Source organism: Hylobates moloch, unplaced genomic scaffold (assembly GCF_009828535.3).
Source record: "Hylobates moloch isolate HMO894 unplaced genomic scaffold, HMol_V3 SCAFFOLD_11, whole genome shotgun sequence".
In the NCBI taxonomy this organism is placed as follows: Eukaryota; Metazoa; Chordata; class Mammalia; order Primates; family Hylobatidae; genus Hylobates; species Hylobates moloch.
In genome coordinates, this window is record NW_026652286.1 from 44857572 (window position 1) to 44880752 (window position 23181).

At 42.7% G+C, this 23181-nt stretch overlaps 1 protein-coding gene across 3 annotated transcripts in view; it reads right to left on the reverse strand.

Annotated features, from left to right (window-relative positions):
- Positions 1-591: 591 nt before the first annotated feature.
- The window catches only part of FCHSD2 (FCH and double SH3 domains 2), a 339951-nt gene continuing 317361 nt past the window's right edge, over positions 592-23181 (reverse strand). For 2 of the 3 annotated variants that reach the window (XM_032166892.2, XM_032166893.2), the window contains exons 15-21: positions 14779-14913; positions 8489-8572; positions 8191-8368; positions 7660-7880; positions 6501-6630; positions 5935-6017; positions 592-3924 (exon numbers count right to left, since the gene is read on the reverse strand). In XM_032166892.2, the coding sequence (XP_032022783.1) occupies positions 3841-3924; positions 5935-6017; positions 6501-6630; positions 7660-7880; positions 8191-8368; positions 8489-8572; positions 14779-14913 (915 nt within the window). In that variant the 3' untranslated portion in view covers positions 592-3840. The remainder of the gene's footprint in view (positions 3925-5934; positions 6018-6500; positions 6631-7659; positions 7881-8190; positions 8369-8488; positions 8573-14778; positions 14914-23181) is intronic. The other variant, XM_032166894.2, reaches the window with a different exon arrangement.

Genomic DNA, 23181 nt, shown 5'->3' on the forward strand with positions numbered 1-23181 from the left:
CCTCCAGTACCGAAAGCAGCTTTCACTGGCAGGGAAGTCAGAAGACGGAAGTGACATTTCGTGTCCTGACAGCCCTTCCCACATTTTTGGTAGAGCACTTCACACACATTCTTTCCCTTGGGCCTTATGACAACCCTGTGTGTTACTATGGGCCTGGAAGACTATCAAGGACCCTAGTTCTGAAGGGAAGGACACTGCGAAGAGGCAGGAGAGGTGGTGGTGAGAAGAGTTTGTGATGACCAGCCTGTGGCACACACTTTATATGGCCTTCCTGGAGCCAGTCTTATTCCTCAGTTCCAGATGAGGACACAGGCTCAGTCCCCATGGCTGTCAAGTGGCAGAGCCAGGATTTAACCCAGACCTCCTGGCTCCTAAGTCCATATGCGGTTGGTGGGAGTGTAAATGGATCCATGGTCCTTATAGGAGGCCAATTTGGCAAAATCTAACCAAATTAAATACATACCTTTTTGACTCTCAAATTCCACACTTAGGAATCTACCCAACATTTATACTGGAACACATTTTTTGTTTTGTTTTGTTTTTTGAGACAGAGTTTCTTTTTTTTTTTTTTTTTTTTTTTGAGACAGAGTCTCGCTCTGTCACCCAGGCTGGAGTGCAGTGGCGCAATCTCCGCTCACTGCAAGCTCTGCCTCCCGGGTTCACGCTATTCTCCTGCCTCAGCCTCTCCGAGTAGCTGGGACTACAGGCGCCCGCCACCACGCCCGGCTGAATTTTTTTGTATTTTTAGTAGAGACGAGGTTTCACCGTGGTCTCGATCTCCTGACCTCATGATCCGCCCGCCTCGGCCTCCCAAAGTGCTGGGATTACAAGCGTGAGCCACCGCGCCCGGCCGAGACAGAGTTTCACTCTTGTTCCCCAGACTGAGTGCAATGGCGCAATCTCAGCTCACCACAACCTCTGCCTCCCAAGTTCAAGTGATTCTCCTGCCTCAGCCTCCAGAGTAGCTGGGATTACAGGCATGAGCTACCATGCCTGGCCAATTTTGTATTTTCGGTAGAGACGGGGTTTCTCCACATTGGTCAGGATGGTCTCAAACTCCTGACCTCAGGTGATCTGCCTGCCTTGGCCTCCCAAAGTGCTGGGATTACAGGCATGAGCCATTGCGCCCGGCTGAACACATTTTTATGTAAACAAGCAGTGTGTACACTTAAGAGTCTTATGCACAGGATAATGTCTGGAAAAATGCTTACTGCATGTCCCCAGCTCCAGGAAAGAGGAGAGCTTGTGGGGCCCTTCCCCAAACAGGCTGTGTCCTGGTCCTCAGTGTGGCTGGCTGGAAGCCAGGGGGACTCAGCCTTTAACTAAGAATGCTCCATCCACCCCTGGGACCGAGAAAATCTCCTTTCACACAATTCATTACTCCTTAGGGTGGAGGTTTAGGAAAGGGGAGAGGCATCCAGAATGCCCACTTACTGGAAGCCAGTGGTCACAACCGGCAAGGGGACTTCAGTGACCTTCCTCTCACCCCTCCAGCAGCAGAATCAGAGCTCCCTCCTCAGCTGCCTCTATGCTCTCTGCCCCTCCCTTCTAGCACATGTCCCACAGTACTGTCCTCACGTATTTCTTTTTTTTTCCCATGGGAAAAGCAAAGACCGTAACCTATTTACTGCCATCATGGGGGCTTCAGGGACTGTGTCTCATGGATGGATTAATTTACTTTCTCCTCTCTCTGTCTGTCAGCTGGTTTAAAGGAGGGCCCAGGAATGTTTTTATAAGAAGCATGGGCTTTTTGGAAAGGTCTGTTTACCCAAACCTTTCTATATTAAAACTTAGAAAACATAATTCCATTTTTTTATTATTCAACATTTTATACATAATAAATACAAACTTTTTACAGCCACTGTAAAGAAAGCACATCTGCACAGAGGCTCCCTCCGAGCCCTGAGCTGTGCACTGTGGTGCTGGATTCCATATCCTGGATGGAGGGGTTATTTTTTAAAAAGGAGGCATATTTTCACAACTTTGTTTTTTAAAATAAAATTAGCAGCTCTTCCAAAAAATATTTTAAAATACAACAAAAGATTTCAAATAACCATTTGAGGTTGTGGAAAACCCAAATTCAAGGACAATTTGGCTAGCTAAAGACAGAATACAAGACTGGGTGGCAAGAACTGCTCTATTTAATAAGCATTTGAAGATTTTTAATATGTTAGCAAACTTTAAAATCTTAAAAAAACCACCCTTTTAATTTCTTTTTTAAACTTAAGAATAAGTTTGATAAACACAAAAGACCTCAAATAGATCAACAGGTTAAGAAATGTAAAAAACAACAATGAAAAAAACCCCCAAATCATGGAGAAGATTCATCAATGGGTATTGTCACTGAAGTGATCAAAGAACTAAACATTTCTTCAGTTATGACCTTACTTTTGGTCAAAAATCCCATGGGGACATTTGGCGAGCATTTCAAGTTTTTTAAGATTCTTAGGAGGGATGGAGTTTTCAAAGCATAACACAACTTTTAGATTAAATTCTGCAAATTTGATTTCTTAACCAAGGAAAAAAAAAAAAACCACAACCGGCAAACATCCCTTAGTCCCTAGGTATTGTGCTCCCTACCTTCTACAGGAGCGGACAGCGGACAGTCAGCACCTGACTTGGGGGCACCTGCTGCTGCAGGCTTGCTGGCCTGCAGAGAAGGCCACTCCTGGCTTTCCCTGTGACACACAGAAGACACTTGTCTTTTCCTGGTCAATCTGTACTTGTGCAGGATGCGCAATCCTTCAGTCCTTTCTCTTAGAAAGCTGGTTTCCTCCACGGGCCACCAGGTTCTTCCTTCCACGGAAATGTCAGGGTAGTGGGACCTGGAAGCTGCATTTTCCACCATAGCAGTTGGTCTGGACCAGCCACAACCTGGCTGTCTGGGCCGGTCTGCTGGCTTGGGAATAAAATAATGCCAGGGGCGTCCCCAGTAGAGAAGCTCAACAATGCAGGTATGTGTCCTCAACTTATCTAGACATTCGGATTGTAAGGATACTGGTAAGAAGAGTATATGCTGTAAAAATTAAGATGAAAAATACCCAAATACAAAAGAACATTATATTGGCTAATTTCAGATCCGGAAGTTCCATTTCTGCTTTAGCCACAGCCTCCTTTCTATTAGTCTATGTGATAAACAAGATGTGGCTACTAGTTCAGCCCCTCCATATTAGCTCTGCTAATTCTAAATGAATGGCACAGATATTAATACGAAGGACACTGTTATTTTAAGTCTGTTAGTTGTGGAAGAGATGTGCATTAATGCAATTGGTGCTAAATTCAGGGCAGTCCAATTTTTCCCAGTAAGGTTTCACTTTCTCAGTCTGGGGACTAACCTTGGGGAGGAGCCAGCCTCTCCTGAAATCCCTCCTTCTGTTTCCTTATGTAGCCAACATGATCTGATTAATTCCCAATCAGATGAGCAAAAGCCACTTGAAGAAAGATGAGAATCTTTGCCACATCCTTGTGGTCACAGTAATATACTGTACGAGTGCACATGATCAGTAATTTTGGGACTGCGCCCTGGAATGAGGCCTGGTCTTGAGTCTCATATAAAAACAGACCGCTGCTGGGCATGAGGGCTGCCCCCCTCTTTGCTCCTAGGGTCCACTAGGATTTGTGCTATGGTAGGAGAAATGACATAGAAAATGACAACAAAAAAAAGGCACGCAATATTCAAAACGTGGGAGGAGTCTACCAGGCCACCCAGTCACACATAATCCTCCTTGTTTTTTTGCTCTGTTCAAGAGTCATCATCATGCAAAGGTGCCTAAAAAACAAGACTGGCCAAACTCCAAGCCTGGCCTTGATTGTAGCAGTAATGGATGGGCAAGCCCATCATCACACCAGTGTGATTTCCACATCTTCAATCTTCTCTGCTGGCCTTCGGTGATTCTGTGTAGGTGGAGGGGGAGCTGCCCGGACCTGAGCAGGAAACAATTACGTAGTTTTTCAGTCAGTTCCTGACTCAGTAGCTGAAGCATCCCCAAAATCTAATCACTCATCTGTCCAAGGATGTGGGTACCCTAGGGGTCTCAGAAATGTTGTGAGCACATGCTTTCAACCTAGTCTTCACTATTTCCTACAGTGAGAAGCAGTTGTTCTCAATGAAATATCAAGCCCACAAATCAGCTTCTTGCCTAGGCTAAAAACCTCATGGGCACAAGAGTCCCATGACTAAGATCCTAGCACATCCTCCAAAGCAAAGGTCTGGTTGGAAGCAAGGGAGCTCTAATGCTTAGAGAAATGAAACATTTCAGCATGTCTTGGGAAGAGAGTTACAAAAGATAAGGCTAGAAAGGTAGGATAGGGTTAAGTCGTGAAGGGCCTTGTTAAACCATGTTTAAACATCTGCTTTAAGAAGAAAAAAATAAATAAATCTGTGCGTTATTCTGTAGGCAAAAGAGAAGTTTTTGGTGTATTTTAAGCAATATCAGATCTGTGAAAAGATGACTCCAGTAACAACTGGAGAAAAGATCAGAGGCAAGCAAGGGTCCAAGTAAGAAGGCAACTTAGGAGACTTTTGTAATCCTCTGAATGAGAGTTAACAATAGCCCAAATGAGAGTACTGGCAGTAGGGGAAGTAGAGAAGTGGAAAGATTTGCGAGCTGTCTGCAAGGTATACCTGGCAGGATTTGGGAATGACTGTGGGAGGCAGGGGCGGGAGGTATTAAGAATGATGCCAGAACACCAGTAGGATGGGGGTTCCATTTACCAAGATAGGCAATATGGGAGAAGGAACATGTCTGGGAGGGAACATAACTCATTTTTGCTGAGTTTTGGGGATCTGGGACATAAACTGAGATATCCACAAATCTGAAGCTCAAGAGAAGAGATCAGATTGGCAGTTATAAATCTGAGACTTGCTGGTATATAAATGGTTATCATAGCTGTGGAAGTAGATGAGGTCATTCGGCAAGAGTGCTTTCAACAACTTCAAGAGAAGCAGCCCAGGGACAGAACCATGAGAATTATCAGCAGAGACGGGTGGAGGCAAGGCTGCAAAGGTCCACAGAAAGGTAGGACCAGAGAGGAAGAAAGCAAACGAGGCAAATGTAGAGAAGCACATCAGCCCACTGCTCTCTGTTACCACTCTTACCCACCAGTCCATGTTGCCACCACCTCTTTCTTGGATGCTGCTCCAGCCTCCTAATCGCTCCCTATGTCCTTTCTGCCACCCTCCATCCATCCGCCTCTTAGCTGCCATAGCGATGCTTTAAAAATGCACCAGCCACAACACTGTCCAGCTTACCCCTTTACAATGGCTTCCTACCTCATTTGGGATAAAGACTCAAGTCATTAAGAAGGCACTCAATACATATTTGCTGAATGAATGAAGCCAAAGGAAGCCAGTGGTAAAGGAACGGTATCAAAAGCTAATAGAGGTCAAGGAAAATAAAACTGCAAAGAATCCAACTGGATTACCAATGTGCAAGTTATGACCCTGGAGTACAGTCGTGGGTGGAATGCAGATGGCAGTAGAGTGAAGGGTGAGGAGAGGTAACTTTGCAATAAGATATTCACCCGGAGAATAAATGCCTTTTAAGGCCATGAAGTTAGCTTATTATTTCATCTCAGTATTCCTCAAAGAGGCAAATAGAGGCCTGTAAAATTAAATGCTTACTGAAAAAAGTGTTTCACAATTAGCCCGCTTTAATGCTCATAAAGCTTGTTCTAATCTAAATCACTTTCATAGCCATCATCTTGCAATCTCACTGTGGCTCAGTGAAAAAAGTTCCAGTGTAGATTAAATGTTCCAAGATGACTTGATTTCTATGGCCTTCCTTTTCAATAGCTCTTTTTACCTTCCCAAACCCAGTTCATCCTTGTTTGGCATAGTCAGTAACAACACGGGGGTCACGGGGAAACATTAATTCCTTACTTTCAATTTGGAAGAACTATGCATTCTATAATCCTGCAAGATCAGAGACTTACAGGTCGCAGTTTGCCATGTGAGGTCTCAGGAGTATGCCTTGATGCCTGTGAGAATCCTGGTGACTCAGCATGAAGGCTTTTTTCTAAGGGAGAAAACCAAAGAAGCTCATTTTACTTGAGTTGTTGAGCAATAAAAATGCTGATGCAAGGCTGGCATGGTGGCTTGAGCCTGTAATCCCAGCACTTTGGGATACTGAGGTGGGAGGATTACTTGAGGCCAGGAGTTCAAGGCTGCAGTGAGCTATGATCCCGCCACTGCACTCCAGCCTGGGTGACAGAATAATACCCCAAATACAAAAATTAGCTGTGTGTGGTAGTGCATGCCTGTATTCCTAGCTACTAGGGAGGCTGAGGCAGGAGGATCACTTCAGCCCAGGAGTTAGGTTGCTGTGAGCCATGATCATGCCACTGAACTCCAGCCTGGGTGTCCAGCCTGGGTGACAGTGAGACTCTGTCTCTAAAAAAAAAAAAAAAAAAAAAGCAAATGCAGTATTTTGCCTTTCAGGCGAATATGCAGGCTTCTGAAGTGAAAATGCATTTAGACCCATGCCCAGGAGAACCCTTACCGTTTGCTGAAGGAGACCGGGGAAAGTACAGGGAGCTCCTCTTATCTGGGCTGGGGTAGGGGCTGCTGGGAGGCTGGTCGTACAACGGCAGTGGAGGCAGGGAGGCGTGTGGCTTGGGGGAAGGAGAGATCTGCAGCAAAGGGAAGCGAGGTTACCCGGTGCTCCCCTCCAGGAAGGAGAGCCTGGCTGCTTCTCTGACTGCTCTGTACTCATCCCTTTTCCCTGAAGCTAAGCTGACTGTTGAAACTTGTCAACCTCATTAGAGGCAACTGAGCATTAAATAACCACCTCAAGCCCCAATTTTGCATTGCACTTCACTTTTTCCTCTTACAGATCTCATCACATTACTGATTTTAGTTTATCTTAAACAGTTATCAAGTGAAGCCACTCTCTAGGGTTCTATTGAAAATGTACCAAATTAGTCAATTCAGTAAACTTAGCAAAGAACAACAACAAAAGGAACAAGTTGGATTTTTTGGGGTGAAGATAAAATACTTTGCTGAATTTCTGACTTCCCCAGGTTTTGTGCATGTTAGGCTAAGGTGTCACAATCACCATGCAAACAAGATCGGCAAACACGTTCCTTCTTCCTCTACCTGTCTGGCCTGCAGTGATAGATCCCTGAGGGGACAAACTAAGCTCTGACTGAATTAGAGGTTCCTTTAAAGGCTGTTTCCCTGTGATGAACTAAGTGTAGGGTCGTTGAGTGGGGATTGGGGGCTCTGGCAGCCTCATTAATTCTCTGAAATAGACTGGCAGGACCTGGACTAGGCAAGGAGGCTCTGACAGTGAGGGAGAGAGAGAGCCAGCTAAGAGTTTTACTACGTAAATTAACCACAGAGCAACGCCTTCCCTCTTCGGTTTGTTTCTTTCTCTCTATCAAAACGATCTTTGGTATGTCACATATAATTTGGCATTTTGGTTAACCGATTCAAGGAAGAGAATGTGGGAATATGGAGGTGTGGGAGGATGGCCATATTCCACAAGGGACTGACTGACAAGTCTCTGGTTTCCCAAATTCAGTTGTGCAGACACTGGCAACCAAGGACCGGTGAGGGTAAGGCAGAGATTGCAGCCCACTTTTGTGTGGATCCACAGACCCTTTGGGAGCAATTTTCTTTAAACATCTTTTAATTCAACTGTCTCCCCTCTCAAGTACCTGAATCTCTCTCATCCATGGAGTGTCACCATTTTCTGAGGCTGAAAGTTCTTCCACTAGCACCGATGGGAAAACTCCAATACGCCCATTGAATTCCCCTTCCCAGAAGCCATCGTCATCTTGGTTTTCTTTGTTCAAGATACGGATTATTGCTCCCTCAGGAAAAGATAACTCATCATCTGTCTGGCCCTCGTAATCATAAAGTGCTTTCACAAAACAGACTAGGGAGCAAGAGAAAAACAAATCTGGTAAGATAATTAACAGCCGGTTGCTTCTGCAACGACCCCTATGCTCACATGACAACTAAAAGAGCATAATACAGAATAGGATTAAGGTTGTAATTTTTTTTACTCACTGATGAATGATTAACTTTAGGGTTCTACTGTGCAGGACAAATGTGACCATATAAAGAAAAGCATATTATAGGACAGGAGGAAAGTTGTGCTTTTTATCCCACTGAAGGCTTACTCTAGGGCAATACAGTTTAGGTCAAATGTGACCAAATAAAGAGTGCCTTGTTTCAGTCTTTACCACTGGCATCTCCGTTGAGGCTGCCTGAAACGAGTTCTGCTTCCGTGGAATTGCTGGACGTGTGTGACCGACTGTCCAAAGCGGCCAGGGACTGCAGCATGCTCAGGAGGCTGTTCGAGGTGGGAAACTGTAAGTACTTTTCTGGCACATAACCCACTTGGCCAACTTTATTTCGAGCCTGGGTAAAAGACATGTGACAAAACAAGTTTACACACACAATTTAGACAGGGCACAACAAAGACCAAAACAAACTCCTAAAAATGTCACAAGAAGGGGCGATATGAGCAAAGGAATATACCTTTACCCAGTCTTCCATATCTCCATCTTCAATCACTTCTAACACCTCATGTTCCTCAATGGTCAACTCATCTGGTTGAGAAGCCTGCAATGTAGGATGGTCATGGACAAAATTAAAAAGGTTAGATAAGGAGCAGATGTGAGCTGATCATGACAAAAACTGGGGATCAAAATATTGAAATGATTTTGAGAAACATGTTGAACATAAAAATTTAAATGCTGTAAAACTTTCATAATGAGGTGAAGTTTTACTTTAAAAAAACTAAACAGAATAAAACCATAACAAAAACTCAAGAAACTGAATCCTCAAGAGGCAATGAGGTTCAATGAACAGAACACGTGAGCCTGGGCAACACAGCGAGACCCCCATCTCTACCAATAAATAAATAAATAAGTAAATAAATAAATAAAATTAGTCAGGCATGGTGGAACGTGCCTGTAGTCCCAGCTACTCGGGAGGCTGAGGTGGGAGGATCGCTTGAGCCTGGGAGGTTGAGGATGCAGTGAGCCATGAGCATGCCACTGCACTCCAGCCTGGGCAACAGAGCGAGACCCTGTCTCTAAAAAAAAAAAAAACAAAAAAAGAGAGCACTTCCTGGAAGTAGAGGACCTGGGTTCCAACTCCAGCTTCTGTATCAAGTTATTCAACTTGATGCCTCCATTTCTTTGAAATGACAATCCTGCCATTTTCTGGAGGATGTGAGTCAATGTGGGATGAATAAGCACAGAAGTGTGATGATTTGAGAAGCAAAGGCAAAGGAGAAGGCACTGAATTGGAACTGCTACCAGAGGGCTCCCATGGACAAGCATGCAGTGAAAATGCAAAGAACTATGTACATGAATTTGATGATAGTGGGTGCAGTGCCTAGGATTGATCTGGAATCACTGTAAAGCAGTGGCCAAAAGAAGAAAATTGTAGGAAAGGAAATGATTGAGATCAGTCATGGTTTGGATTTCTTATGCTCCAACTTAACTGTGTGGAGACTGAGATCATCCATTTGCATGCTACTGTACAAGCTGCTAACCATGATGGTTTTATTATCCCTGACAGCAGCAGTCCACCAGCATCAGCCACCCACATGTTGCCCTTGAGACTGCCAAATCTGTAAACGCTCTGAGGCTCCACAGAGGGGCTGGAAAGTCCGTGTGGCTTTGCTTCCTAACAGCCTTGCCTGTCATGTGTAATAGGCAGGGGCCTGCTGGCTTCTGGCTCTCTAGAAAACAGTCTTAAAAGCTTTCCCCAAGTCCCAAGATGGGTTAAAACCATCACCTAAAACCATAAAGTTTTTAAAATCTCACAATCTCAAAATATAAAATTAACTACAAGTTACACAAAAATAAGGCAAAAAAGGGGTCATTTTCAAGATCAATTTCCCATTTTATGAACATTAAAACATTTCATCAAAATCCAGATTCTGGATGTTGCCATAGCTCCCTGAGACAGAAAAATAATATTGAGGAAAAAACCCCACTCATTTACCCTTGCTAGCTTTTCCAATGGAATTCCTTCACTACTCTGAAACCACACTATGCCTTGAATATGCCAGCAAAAGGCAATTTTGTAATAAAAATGTTTTCCATGGCAAGACCTAAAAAGTATCAACACAACCAGATGTTAATGTATGTGACAGCAAACCAGGGAGGTAGTACACTTTTAAATAAACTGCTGCCCTTATAAAAAGCTACGGAGAGGCTGAGTGAGGTGGCTCACGCCTATAATCCCAGCACTTTGGGAGACCAAGGTGGGTGGATCACTTGAGGCCAGGAGTTTGAGACCAGCCTGGGCAACATGGCAAAACCCTGTCTCTATGAAAAATACAAAAAATTAGGTAGGTGTGGTGGCACGTGCCTGTAATCCCAGCTAGCGCCTGTAATCCCAGCTAGTGCCTGTAATCCCAGCTACTTGGGAGGCTGAGGTGGGAGGATCACTTGAATCAGGGAGGCAGAGGTTGCAGTGAGCCGAGATCACACCAATGCACTCCAGCCTGGGTGACAGAGCAAGACCCTGTCTCAAAAAAACAAAAAACAAAAAACAAATAAACAAAAAAACCATGGAGGTCCGTGCAAGTTTTTCAACACTGCAGCACTAGTTGTCCAATGTAAGCAGACACTAGCTTGATCATCCCATCCTAAAGCAGTGATGACCAATTCTTCCACCTAACAAGGTCAAGTTCTTTGCATGGCTATCAAGACCCTGCAGAGTTTGGTCCCTGTGGGTCTCCTGACGCTTTGGCCCCTGCATACTATTTCTAATCTCTGAGCATACGATGTTCATCCTTGCCTCTGTGCTTTTATCAGGTGTTCTTCCATCCAGCAGGTTCTGTTCCCTCTTTCCTATCTGATGAGCAGACTTAGATTACTGTCGGTTTAAATCCAGCTTCAGTATGTTTTTATGGGCAAGTGACTGTAAGATACCTTTGAACCTCAGTTTTCTTTTTTCCTACTAGAATATAAGCTCCATGAGGGCAGAGATTTTTGTCTGTTTTGATCAATGCTATATCCCAGAGCCTAGAAAAGCCCACAGCACTGATACATGGAAGGTGCTCAAGCACTATTTGTTGAATGAATGGGGTGTTTGATAGTATCTTCCTCATAGGGTTATTGAAGGGATTACAAATAAATAGATAGATACATAGATAGATAGTAGTTACGATTACTTTTGATTTGAGACTGAGCGCATGTGTTTTCCCAGACTACTCATGATGAGTAGGCTGCTCCTCCTTTTGCTCTTTTTTTTTTTTTTTTTTTGAGACGGAGTCTCACAGTGTTGCCCAGGCTGGAGTGCAGTGGTGCCATCTCAGCTCACTGCAACCTCCGCCTCCTGGGTTCAAGCAATTCTCCTGCCTCAGCCTCCCAAGTAGCTGGGATTACAGGTTCACGCCACCATGACTGGCTCATTTTTTGTATTTTTAGCAGAGATGGGGTTTCACTATGTTGGTCAGGCTGGTCTCGAACTCCTGACCTCGCGATTTGCCCGCCTTGGCCCCCCAACATGCTGGGATTACAGGCGTGAGCTACCGTGCCCAACCCTCCTTTTGTTCTTAAAAGGCTCTGAGCGTCCCCATGACACTGACTACCATGATGCTCTAATGAGTTTGTCCTTGTGAGCTTCCTACTAGAAATAATTAGGGACTATATTTCTTCTCACTTACCCCAACTAAAGACAGTGAGCAGTAAATGGTTATTAAATACACACATGCTCTCATACTGTCTCCTTAAGTCCTAGTATCCAGTGACAACCAGAGCTCCGTTTCCACCAGTATCTCTCCAAATTTCCTGTATTTCTTTTAAAACAACATGTTTTTCCTGATTATATCATACATGTTCATCGTAGAAAAGCTGGAAAATATGCATAATTGAGATCTTACGGTACATACAATTTGGTATCCTACCTTTTAATTTAATATTAGGACATAAGGGTTTCTTCTTATATAGAAAAACTCTAACATAAATTTCAATAAGTTTCATAATATTATATGTTATGGCTATAGTATATGAATGTCTAATTATTCTCATTGAACTGCCGAATTTAAATTTTGTTTAAATTTATTTTTTAGAGGCAGGGTCTCACTCTGTCACCCAGGCTGGAGTACAGTGCTGTAATCATGGCTCACTGCAGCCTCGATCTCCTGGGCTCCAGTGATCCTCCTACCTGAGCCTCCTGAATAGCTAGGACTATAGGCATGTGCCACCATGCTCAGCTAATTTTAAAATTTTTCTGTAGAAACCAGGTTTTGCCTTGTTGCCCAGGCTGGTCTCAAACTCCTGGCTTCAAGTGATCTTCTCGCTTTGGCCCCACAAACTGTTGGGATTACAGGCATGAGCCATTGCATCCAGTCATGAGCTCTATTATCCTCACTGATGTCACTATCAGAATGAGGGCAAGAGAAGGATTCATTTGTTCATGCCTTCCTTCTATCATTCAAGTATTCATTCCACAATTATTTACTAATGACCTACTACGTGCTGGGCATTGTCCTAGGGGCTGAAGACACACAGACAAGGTAAACATACAGAGACAAAACTTCTCCCTTCATGGACCTTTAGCGGGGAGTCAAAGAAATATGAAAACTAAGATTAAGTTTGGCTGGGCAGAAGCGCCATATATTATAAAGCAGTACTATATGAAAGGATATTTTTGTGTCCAAAACGTTTCTATATTATGATTTATTTCCTTAGGATGGATGCTAAAAGGGTCAAAAGTTATGAACATTCTTAAGGCTTTTGACTCTAACCTTTTTTTTTTTTTTTTTGAGACAGAGTCTCGCTCTGTCACCCAGGCTGGAGTGCAGTGGTGCGATCTTGGCTCACTGCAACCTCCTCCTCCTGAGTTCAAGTAATTCTCCTGCCTCAGCCTCCCTAGTAGCTGAGATTACAGGTGCCCGCCACCACGCCCAGCTAATTTTTGTATTTTTAGTAGAGATGGGGTTTCATCATGTTGGTTGGGCCAGTCTCAAACTCCTAACCTCAGTGATCCACCTGCCTCATTTTCCCAAACTGTTGGGATTACAGGCGTGAGCCACCATGCCCGGCCAACTCTAACCATTAAATATAGCTTTCTTTGTTCTCACCAGATTATTCGAGGCCTCCTTTTTGGTCTGGACTATAAGAATTATGATTAGGCTTAAAGTCAGTCCCTCTGTATCCTAATCTGTCCTCTAGAATATCTATACCATAACCACGTTAGCTTCTTAAAAGTCCAATCTGATTTCAGGCCATCTAAGGATCTTCCTAGCCAGGATAAAAACCAAACCTCTAAGTCTGGTACCCAAGGCCCTTTACTATCTGACAACAAACATCTTTATGCACAGCCCCTCTGTTCTCCTGCTCCTACACCACTGAATTTAACATTTCCTGAACACTCCACACTCTCACCACACTCTGTCTCTATACCTGCTGTTCTCTTTGTTTAGAAGGCTCTTTCCTCTCCCTACCTTCTCACTGCATCTAGAAAGGTCTTAAATCATGACCTAATTTAAATGCCATCTCATCTGTAAAATTTCTCCCAACGATCCAGGTAGAATTAGTGGCTCTACCTTTACTATAAATCTTTTCACACTTGTTCTATTTTCCAGTTTAATATTTATCCCTTCATAGATTGTCCACTCCTAGAGGGGAGAGATGTCATATTCATTCTGGCATCCCCCCAGTGTATCACATATTGGGCACTCTATTCAATGATTAACTGACTAAATAGATGTTCATAGTCTATTTAACGCAGGGATGTGCCTGGGATATGCCAACAGAGAGAATGTTGAATGAATGTGAACTGTTTAAAATCACTCGGACACTTAGGAATCTCTCTATTTAAGGACCTTAAATTTTAGTTCTGGGACATTCAAGTAAATATAATGGAAGGTGGTATCAGGAAACAATTCCAATGCTAGTTTTATAGTACCCTGTAATACCTTTCCAAGTATCTGAGAAGATGATTTTAAATTTTCAAAAGATTATCAAAATGATTTACATTGGAAAAAATGCTAACACTTTCAATGAACAGGAAGTATTATGAATTTAAATACAAAATGAAAGGATGTTAAACTCAAAACAAGTCTGGGAATCACTGATATTGAGATTACCAAACACTGCCACCTTTTGGCTACACGGGGATGTGGCGGGGGAGTGAATCTGTCTGGTGCATGACAGGTGGATTCTCTCTCCAGGACTTTCCCTTCTGATAGCCTTCCGCATTGCCCCTTCTCGCACATGCCTCCACCAGAACAGGGGCAAGAGAAGATTCATGTATTCATGCCTCCCTTCCAACATTCATGTATTCATCCCACAATTATTTACTGATGACCCACTATGGCTGGACATCATCCTCGGGGCTGAAGACACACAGACAAGGTACACATACACAGACAAAATTTCTGCCTTCATGGACCTTTAGTGGAGCGTCAAAGAAATATGAAAATAAATAAGATTAAGTTTGGCTGGGCAGAAGTGCTATATAATAAATAAAAGAGGCAATGGGATAACAAGTAGTGACCGAGGAGTTGGTTATTTATTTAGGTGGTTATGGGTGACCTTAAGAAGGAACTACTTGAGCTGAGCTTCATTGAGGAGCAGGCGAACTGAGATTTGGGGAAAAAAAGAGTTCTAGGCAGACGGAGTAGCAAGTGAAAGACGTCAAGTCAGAGCCTAAACTCATCACCATTCTGTTATGTTGCCCCAATATTAACCTAATAACAATTTTATGCTAAGTAAAGCTTGAGAGACTGGATGGATACAGTCATGTGTATCTTCAGAGTTAATCAGAATTTAATAACAGTATGTTGGAGAAATACAAACCTTGTAGGAATAAACAACTTTGCAGGTGAGTGGATAATTTCTTAAGGTGCCAGAAGGGCTGGAACTGCTGTCATCGAAAACATCCATGTTATCTTCAAACTCTTCTCCTTCTTCTCTTTCGGTATCTGCATTAAGCTAAGAAAAATTAGAAACCATTGGCTAGTTTCCTTACTTCAGGAAAATGGTTGAAAGCCGGAAAAACACTTAAAACCTGATTGTTTCAAAATGTTAATTTGCCTTTTAACTCTGCATAGAAATGACTATCTTTCGCACTTACATTTTTCATGTTATGAAAGAACAGAGTTTTTTTTTTTTTTTTTTTTTTTTAGATGGAATTTTACTCTTGTCACCCCGGCTGGACTGCAATGGCGTGATCTTGGCTCACTGCAACCCCCGCCTCCCAGATTCAAGCAATTCTCGTGCCTCAGTCTCCCAAATAGCTGGGATTACAGGCACCCACCACCACACCTGGCTAATTGTTCTGTATTTTTAGTAGAGATGGGGTTTCACCATGTTGGCCAGGCTGGTCTTGAACTCCTGGCCTCAAGTGATCCACTCACTTCGGCTTCCCAAAGTGCTGGTATTGTTACAGGTGTGAGCCACCGCACCAGGCCTAGGACAGAGATTTTTTTTTTATTTTATTTTTGAGACAGAGTCTCGCTGTGTTGCCCAGGCTAGAGTGTAGTGGCGTGATCCCGGCTCACTGCAAACTCTGCCTCCTCAGCCTCCGAAGTAGCTGGGACTACAGGTGCCTGCCACCACGCCCGGCTAATTTCTTGTATTTTTAGTAGAGACGGGGTTTCACTGTGTTAGCCACAATGGTCTCGATCTCCTGACCTCGTGATCCGCCTACCTCAGCCTCCCAAAGTGCTGGGATTATAGGTGTGAGCCACCGCGCCTGGCCAGGACAGAGATTTTTTTTAAATCAAGAAGGAAGTTTCTGTCAAATATGTAAGAAATATTTATCAGTATCCTTTCACTTTTCACTGTTAAGTACTGACTGACAAGGGCCTCTAAATTTTAACTGATCCTGTTAGTGAACATTAAAAAGGTTTCAGGCCAGGTGTGGTGGCTCATGCCTGTAATCCAAGCACTTTGGGAGGCCAAGGTAGGTGGATCACTTGAGGTCAGGAGTTTGAGACCAGCCTGGCCAACATGGTGAAACCTAACCCCATCTCTACTAAAAATAGAAAAAAAATATAGCCAGGCGTGTGGTGCATGCCTGAAGTCCCAGCTACTGGGAAGGACTGAGGCAAGACAATTGCTTGAACCCAGGAGGTAGAGACTAAGTGAGCCAAGAAAGATTGCACCACTGCACTACAGCTGGGGTGACACAGCGTGACTCTGTCTCAAAAAAAAAAAAAAAAAAAAAAGGTTGCTAAGTGCTACCAAGGATGTGGAGAACAGGATTTCATCTGTGGCTGGTAGAAATGTGAATTCATACATCCTTTTGAAAAAAAAACCTGTCCACTGAAATTAAAAACTAAACATACCATTGATCTAGCAATTCCATTTTTACGAATACATCATGGGGAAATAAAAGCACCAAGGTGTAAGACTATGTATTTTAAGATGTTTACTGCAACACTGCCTGTAGTGACAAACACCTGGACACAATCCATATGTCCATCAACAGGGGAATGTTTGAATGCACTCTGATGTATCCATATTATAGATTAATAACACTCATTAAAAATAAAGGTCGCCGGCCGGGTAAGGTGGCTCATTCCTGTAATCCCAGCATTTTGGGAGGCCGAGGGGGGCGGATCACAAGGTCAGGAGATCGAGACCATCCTGGCTAACACGGTGAAACCCCATCTCTATTAACAACAACAAAAAAAATTAGCCCAGCATGGTGGCATGCGCCTGTAGTCCCAGCTACTTGGGAGGCTGAGGAAGGAGAACTGCTTGAACCTGGGAGGCAGAGGTTGCAGTGACTGCACTCTGGCCTGGTGACAGAGCAAGACTCTGTCTAAAAACAAAACAAAAAATAGAAAACAAAACAAGAAAAAAATAAAGTTTGCCAAGTATGTGAAAAAACACTCAATATCACTAAAGAAATGCAAATCAAAACCACAGTGAGCTACCATCTCACATCAGTCAGAGTGGCTTTTTTTTTTTGAGATAGGGTCTTGCTGTGTTATCCAGGCTGGAATGCAGTGACACAATCACGGTTCATTGCAGTGTCGACCTCCTGGGCTCAAGCAATCTTCCTGCCTCAGCCTCCCGAATAGATGGGACTACAGGTGTGCAGCACCACGCCTGGCTAATTTTTGTTTTTGTTTTTTTTTGGTAGATAAGGGGTTTCACCACGTTGCTTAGGCTGGTCTTGAACTCCTGGGTTCAAGTGATCCTCCCGCCTTGGCCTCCCAAAGTGCTAAGATTATAGGAGTGAGGCATCATGCCTGGCTGAGAATGGCTATTATTAAAAAAGTCAAAAAATAACAGATGCTGGTGAGGTTATGGAAAAAAGGGATGCTTATACACTGCTGGTGGGAGTGTAAATTAGTTCAGCCACTGTGGGAAGCAGTGTGGCAATTTCTCAAAGAGCTAAAAACAGAACTACCATTCAACCCAGCAATCCCATTACTGGGCATATACCCAAAGGTACATAAATCATTCTTCTATAAAGACACATGGGCAGGAGTGGTGGCTCATGCCTGTAATCCCAGCACTTTGGGAGGCTAAAGTGGGTGGTGCCAAAATGGCGAAATCCTGTCTCTACTAAAAATACAAAAATTAGCCAGGCGTGGTGGTGTGTGCCTGTAATCCCAGCTATTCAGGAGGCTGAGGCACGAGAATTGCTTGAACTTGGGAGGCGAAGGTTGCAGTGAGTCAAGATTGTGCCAGTGCATTGCAGCCTGGGCAACAGAGCCAGATTATCTTAAAAAAAAAAAAAAAAGACATACGCACACATGCACGTGTATATTCATTGCAACACTATTTATACTAGCGAAGACATGGAATCAACCTAAATACTCATCAATGACAAGTTGAATAAAGAAAATGTGGTACATATATACCATGAATTACTAGGCAGCCACAAAAAAGAATGATGTCTTCTGCAGGAACATGGATGGAACTGGAGGCCATTATCCTTAACAAACTAATACAGGGACAGAAAACCAAATACTGCATGTTCTCACTAATAAGTGGGAGCTAAATGATGAGCACTCATGGACACAAAGAGGGGAACAACAGACACTGGGGCCTACTTGAAGGCAGAAGGTGGGAGGAGGGAAAGGATTAGAAAAAATAACTATTGGGTACTAGACTTAGTACCTGGGTAGTGAAACAATTTGTAAAACAAACCCCCATGACACGAGTTTACCTATATAACAAACCTGCACATGTACTCTTGCACTTAAAAGTTTTTTAAAAATTGAGTTCGAGACTAGAAAGCCCAGAAATAAACCTTCACATACATGATTAAATGATTTTCAACAAGGATGCCAAGACTACTCAGTGGAGGAAAGGACAGTTGTTCAACAAATGTTGCTGGAAAAATTGGATACCCATATGCAAAAGAATGAAGTTGAAATCTCACCTTATACGATACACAGAAAAAATTAAATGGATCAAAGACCTAAATCTATGAAACTTTAAAAGAAAACATAGGGGAAACATTTTATGACACTGGATTTGGCAATGATTTTTTTGGAGACAGAGTCTCGCTCTGTTGCCCAGACTGGAGTGTAGTGGCGCGATCTTGACTCACTGCAACCTCCGCCTGCCAGGTTCAAGCAATTCTCCTGCCTCAGCCTCCCAAGTAGCTGGGACTACAGGTGCATGCCACCACACCTGGCTAATCTTTTGTATTTTAGTAGAGATGGGGTTTTACCGTGTTGCCCAGGCTGGTCTCAAACTCCTGAGCTCAGGCAATCTCCCCACCTCAATGAGTTTTTAAAATATGATACCAAAAGCATAGGCAACAAAAGAAAAAAACAGATAAATTGAACCTTATCAAAATAAAAAATATGTATGCATCAAAGAACAATAGAGTGAAATGGCAACCCACAGAACGGGATAAGGTATTTGCAAGTTATATATCTTAAAAGGGACTAATATCCAGAATATGTAAAGAATCCCTAAAACTGACCACCACCAACAAATAATCCAATTAAAAATGGGCAAAAGGTTTGAAGAGATATCTTTCCAAATAATTTACATAAATAGCCAATAACCACATGAAAATATGCTCAACATCACTAATGATTAGGGAAATGGAAATCAAAACCACAATGAGATACCATTTCACACCCATTAGGATGTTATTATATATATTTTAAAAAACCCAGAAAATAACAAGTGTTGACAAGGATGTGGAAAAATTGGAACTTTTATACACTGCTGGTAGGAATGTAAAATGGTACAGCTGCTATGGAAAAACAGTAACATGTTTCTTCAATAAGTTAAACACAGAATTACCACATAATTCGGCAACGCCATTTTGGGTATATACCCAAAAGAACTGAAAGCACAGACTTGAACAGATATTTGTAAACCAATGTTCACAGCCACATTATTCACAAAAGGTAGAAGCAACTCAAATGTCCATTGAGAGATGAATGGATAAGTAAAATGTATGTATATAACACAAACCAAATAAAAATGTGGTATACATACATATAATAGAATATTATTGTCTGTCTGTCTATCTATCTATCTATCTGGTTAGAGACAGGGTCTCACTCTGCCGCCCAAGCTGGAGTGCAATGGTGTGATCATAGCTCATTGCAGCTTTGAACTCCTGGATGCAAGGGATCTTCCTACTTCAGTCCCCCAAGTAGCTGGGACTACAGGCACACACCACCATTCCCAGTTTATTCAGTCTTAAAAAGGAGGGAAATTTTGACACATGGTACATACGACATGGGTGATCTTTGAGGCCATTACGCTAAGTGGAATAAGCCAGTCACAAAAAGATAAAATACTCTGATTCTACTTATATGAGGCATGCAGAGTAGTCAAATTCATAGAGACAGAAAGCAGAATGGTGATTGTCAGAGGCTGCATGATGGGGAGTTATTGCTTAATGGGCAGAGAGTTTTACTTTTGCTAGATGAAAAGAATCCTGGAAGTGGGCCAGGCACAGTGGTTCATGCCTGTAATCCCAGCACTTTGGGAGGCCGAGGCAGGCAGATCACATAAGGTCAGGAGTTCAAGACCAGCCTGGCCAACATGGTGAAACCCTATCTCTACTAAAAATACAAAATATTAGGCCAGGTGCGGTGGCTCACACCTGTAATCCTCGCACTTTGGGAGGCCAAGGCAGGCAGTTCACCTGAGGTCGGGAGTTCGAGACCAGTCTGACCAACGTGGAGAAACCCTGTCTCTACTAAAAATACAAAATTAGCCAGGTGTGGTGGCGCATGCCTATAACCCCAGCTACTCAGGAGGCTGAGGCAGGAGAATCACTTGAACCTGGGAGGCGGAGGTTGCGGTGAGCTGAGATCGTGCCATTGTACTCCAGCTTGCCTGGGCAACAAGAGCAAAACTCCGTCTCAAAAAAAAAAAAGACCAAAAATTTGCTGGGTATGGTGGCAGGTGCCTGTAATCCTAGCTGCTCAGGAGGCTGAGGCAGGAGAATCACTTGAACCCGGGAGCTGGAGGTTGCAGTGAGCCAAGATCATGCCACTGTACTCCAGCCTGGGTGACAGAGTGAGACTCTGTCTCAAAAAAAAAAAAAAAAAAAAAGAGTTCTGGAGATGGATGGATGGTGGGGATGGTTCTACAACGATGTGAATGTACTTAATGCCACTAAACTTACACTTAAAATGGTAAATTTGTATATTTTACCATACACATGAACAAACATGAAAAGCACATTCCTTTCTGAAATGTAACACAAGGAAAATAATTTTTAACCCAGTTTCAAGGTATATTACCCATCATAGCTAAAAGGCATTTATTCATTGAAAGGGCATTGAGTAAAAAATGAGTTAGATCCACAGGCACTTACCTAGAGCACTGTCCGTGATATACTGAATATAAATAATATTTATATGAGCATACATATCTGACAGGGGAAGGCAGAATGAGAAGAATAAAGACTGGAGAATAGATGAAATGACTGACTTGCTTTTTATATACATCTATACTCTTTGAACTATTAGAATATGCATGTTTTACTTTTTAAATTAAAAACCTAATAAAGAAGAGACAAACAGCCTCAAATATTTGTTTCTTGCTTGCTACACACAAGCACTTATTTGGCTGCTTTTTCCCATATTCAAACATACAAAAGCACCAATGTTTACACATTTAAGGTTACAAAGAATGGACAGGCAGGATTGGCCTTCATAGGAGAGCCATTAATTAAAGTATCAAATAACTACTGTTATGTAGAAAACTATGCTAGCCTCTTTGATGGATAGAAAACGAAGGACACAGTGTCTCCTTCCAGTGGTTCACAATCTAGAGTGAAGGATACTAAAAGGAGAGGTCAAGTGCATGGCCCTGGGAATGCGGAAGAGGCCACTGGAGAGGAGTCAGGGAAGACTTCCCGGGATATGACGAGTCCAAAAGTACAGGCTGCCTAGCTGTCAAGTTCTACTTTTTCATGAATTAAAGGGCTTTCTCTTGAGTAATTATCACTGAAGTTTTAAAACTGACTCTCCTCTTAACCACTGTTTCCCTAATAAAATTCTATAGCACTGTATACATGTATCAAAATGTCCTTCTGTATCCCATAAATATGTATAAATATTATGTGTCAAATAAAAATAAAAGGGAAAAAATTCTACAGAATTGTGGAGAGTTCCAGAATAATAAATTGTACCTTTTTCCTGACATATTTATTGCCACCATTTCAAAGCTGCTGAAATATTCTCATTGATAACTTCATTGAAAATTCTCCACAGCTGAGTGAGGAAATCCTGTGCTATCTCTTACAAATTATTCATCTATCATCAGTCAGGTCGGTGGCAAAACAGTCTCACATCATATTGAGTCTTTGCCACTCAATAGTTAGAAGCAAAATATTCAGAATCACAGACTTACAATTGTGTTGTTTTCCAACAGGGCATTGTGCCACATAAAAGAATCATGCTAGAAATTGCCATAAAATTAACTTTAAACATATTATATATACTTAGAAGACATTGCCTTCATATTCTAGGAAAGGTTACAGGCATTTAAAAAAACAGTGGCGGCCGGGCGCGGTGGCTCACGCTTGTAATCTCAGCACTTTGGGAGGCCGAGGCGGGCGGATCACGAGGTCAGGAGATCGAGACCACGCTGAAACCCCGTCTCTACTAAAAATACAAAAAATTCGCCGGGCGAGGTGGCGGGCGCCTGTAGTCCCAGCTACTCAGGAGGCTGAGGCAGGAGAATGGCGTGAACCCGGGAGGCGGAGCTTGCAGTGAGCCGAGATCGCGCCACTGCACTCCAGCCTGGGCAACAGAGCGAGACTCCGTCTCAAAAAAAAAAAAAAAAAAAACCAGTGGGTATTGCAAAAATCAAAACAAAACACCCATACATTTATAAAAATGTGGGTAGAACAAGTTTCCAAAAATATACATGTACTGTGCTTTGACACTGGGAATGAATCCAAAACATTTTATCTTGGCAACCTGGTTGATACTAAACATTCCTTTTTTCCTCCTTTATTTGGAGTTGATTTTTGGATTCCCATGGAAGGCAATAAGAAGGCTGCAGTGCCAGCAATAGGGGTCACTGTCATATGCTTCTGCATTGCTCTAGCTGCTTTCCAAAGCATGTCATCACAGAATAATTTCTTCCTTTTTCCTCTTCCACTCTTAACTGAACTGTTACACTGTTTTCTTGACCCAGCATTTCTAAAATCACATGCTTCCTTGATGTTTCTTTTTTTTTTTTTTTTTTTCTTTTTTATTATACTTTAGGTTTTTAGGGTACATGTGCACAATGTGACAATGTGCAGGTTTGTTACATATGTATCCATGTGCCATGTTGATTTCCTGCACCCATTAACTCGTCCTTTAGCATTAGGTGTATCTCCTAATGCTGTCCCTCCCCCCTCCCCCCACCCCACAACAGTCCCCGGAGTGTGATGTTCCCCTTCCTGTGTCCATGAGTTCTCATTGTTCAATTCCCACCTATGAGTGAGAACATGCGGTGTTTGGTTTTTTGTCCTTGCGATAGTTTACTGAGAATGATGTTTTCCAGTTTCATCCATGTCCCTACAAAGGACACGAACTCATCATTTTTTATGGCTGCATAGTATTCCATGGTGTATATGTGCCACATTTTCTTAATCCAGTCTATCGTTGTTGGACATTTGGGTTGGTTCCAACTCTTTGCTATTGTGAATAGTGCCGCAATAAACATACGTGTGCATGTGTCTTTATAGCAGCATGATTTATAGTCCTTTGGGTATATACCCAGTAATGGGATGGCTGGGTCAAATGGTATTTCTAGTTC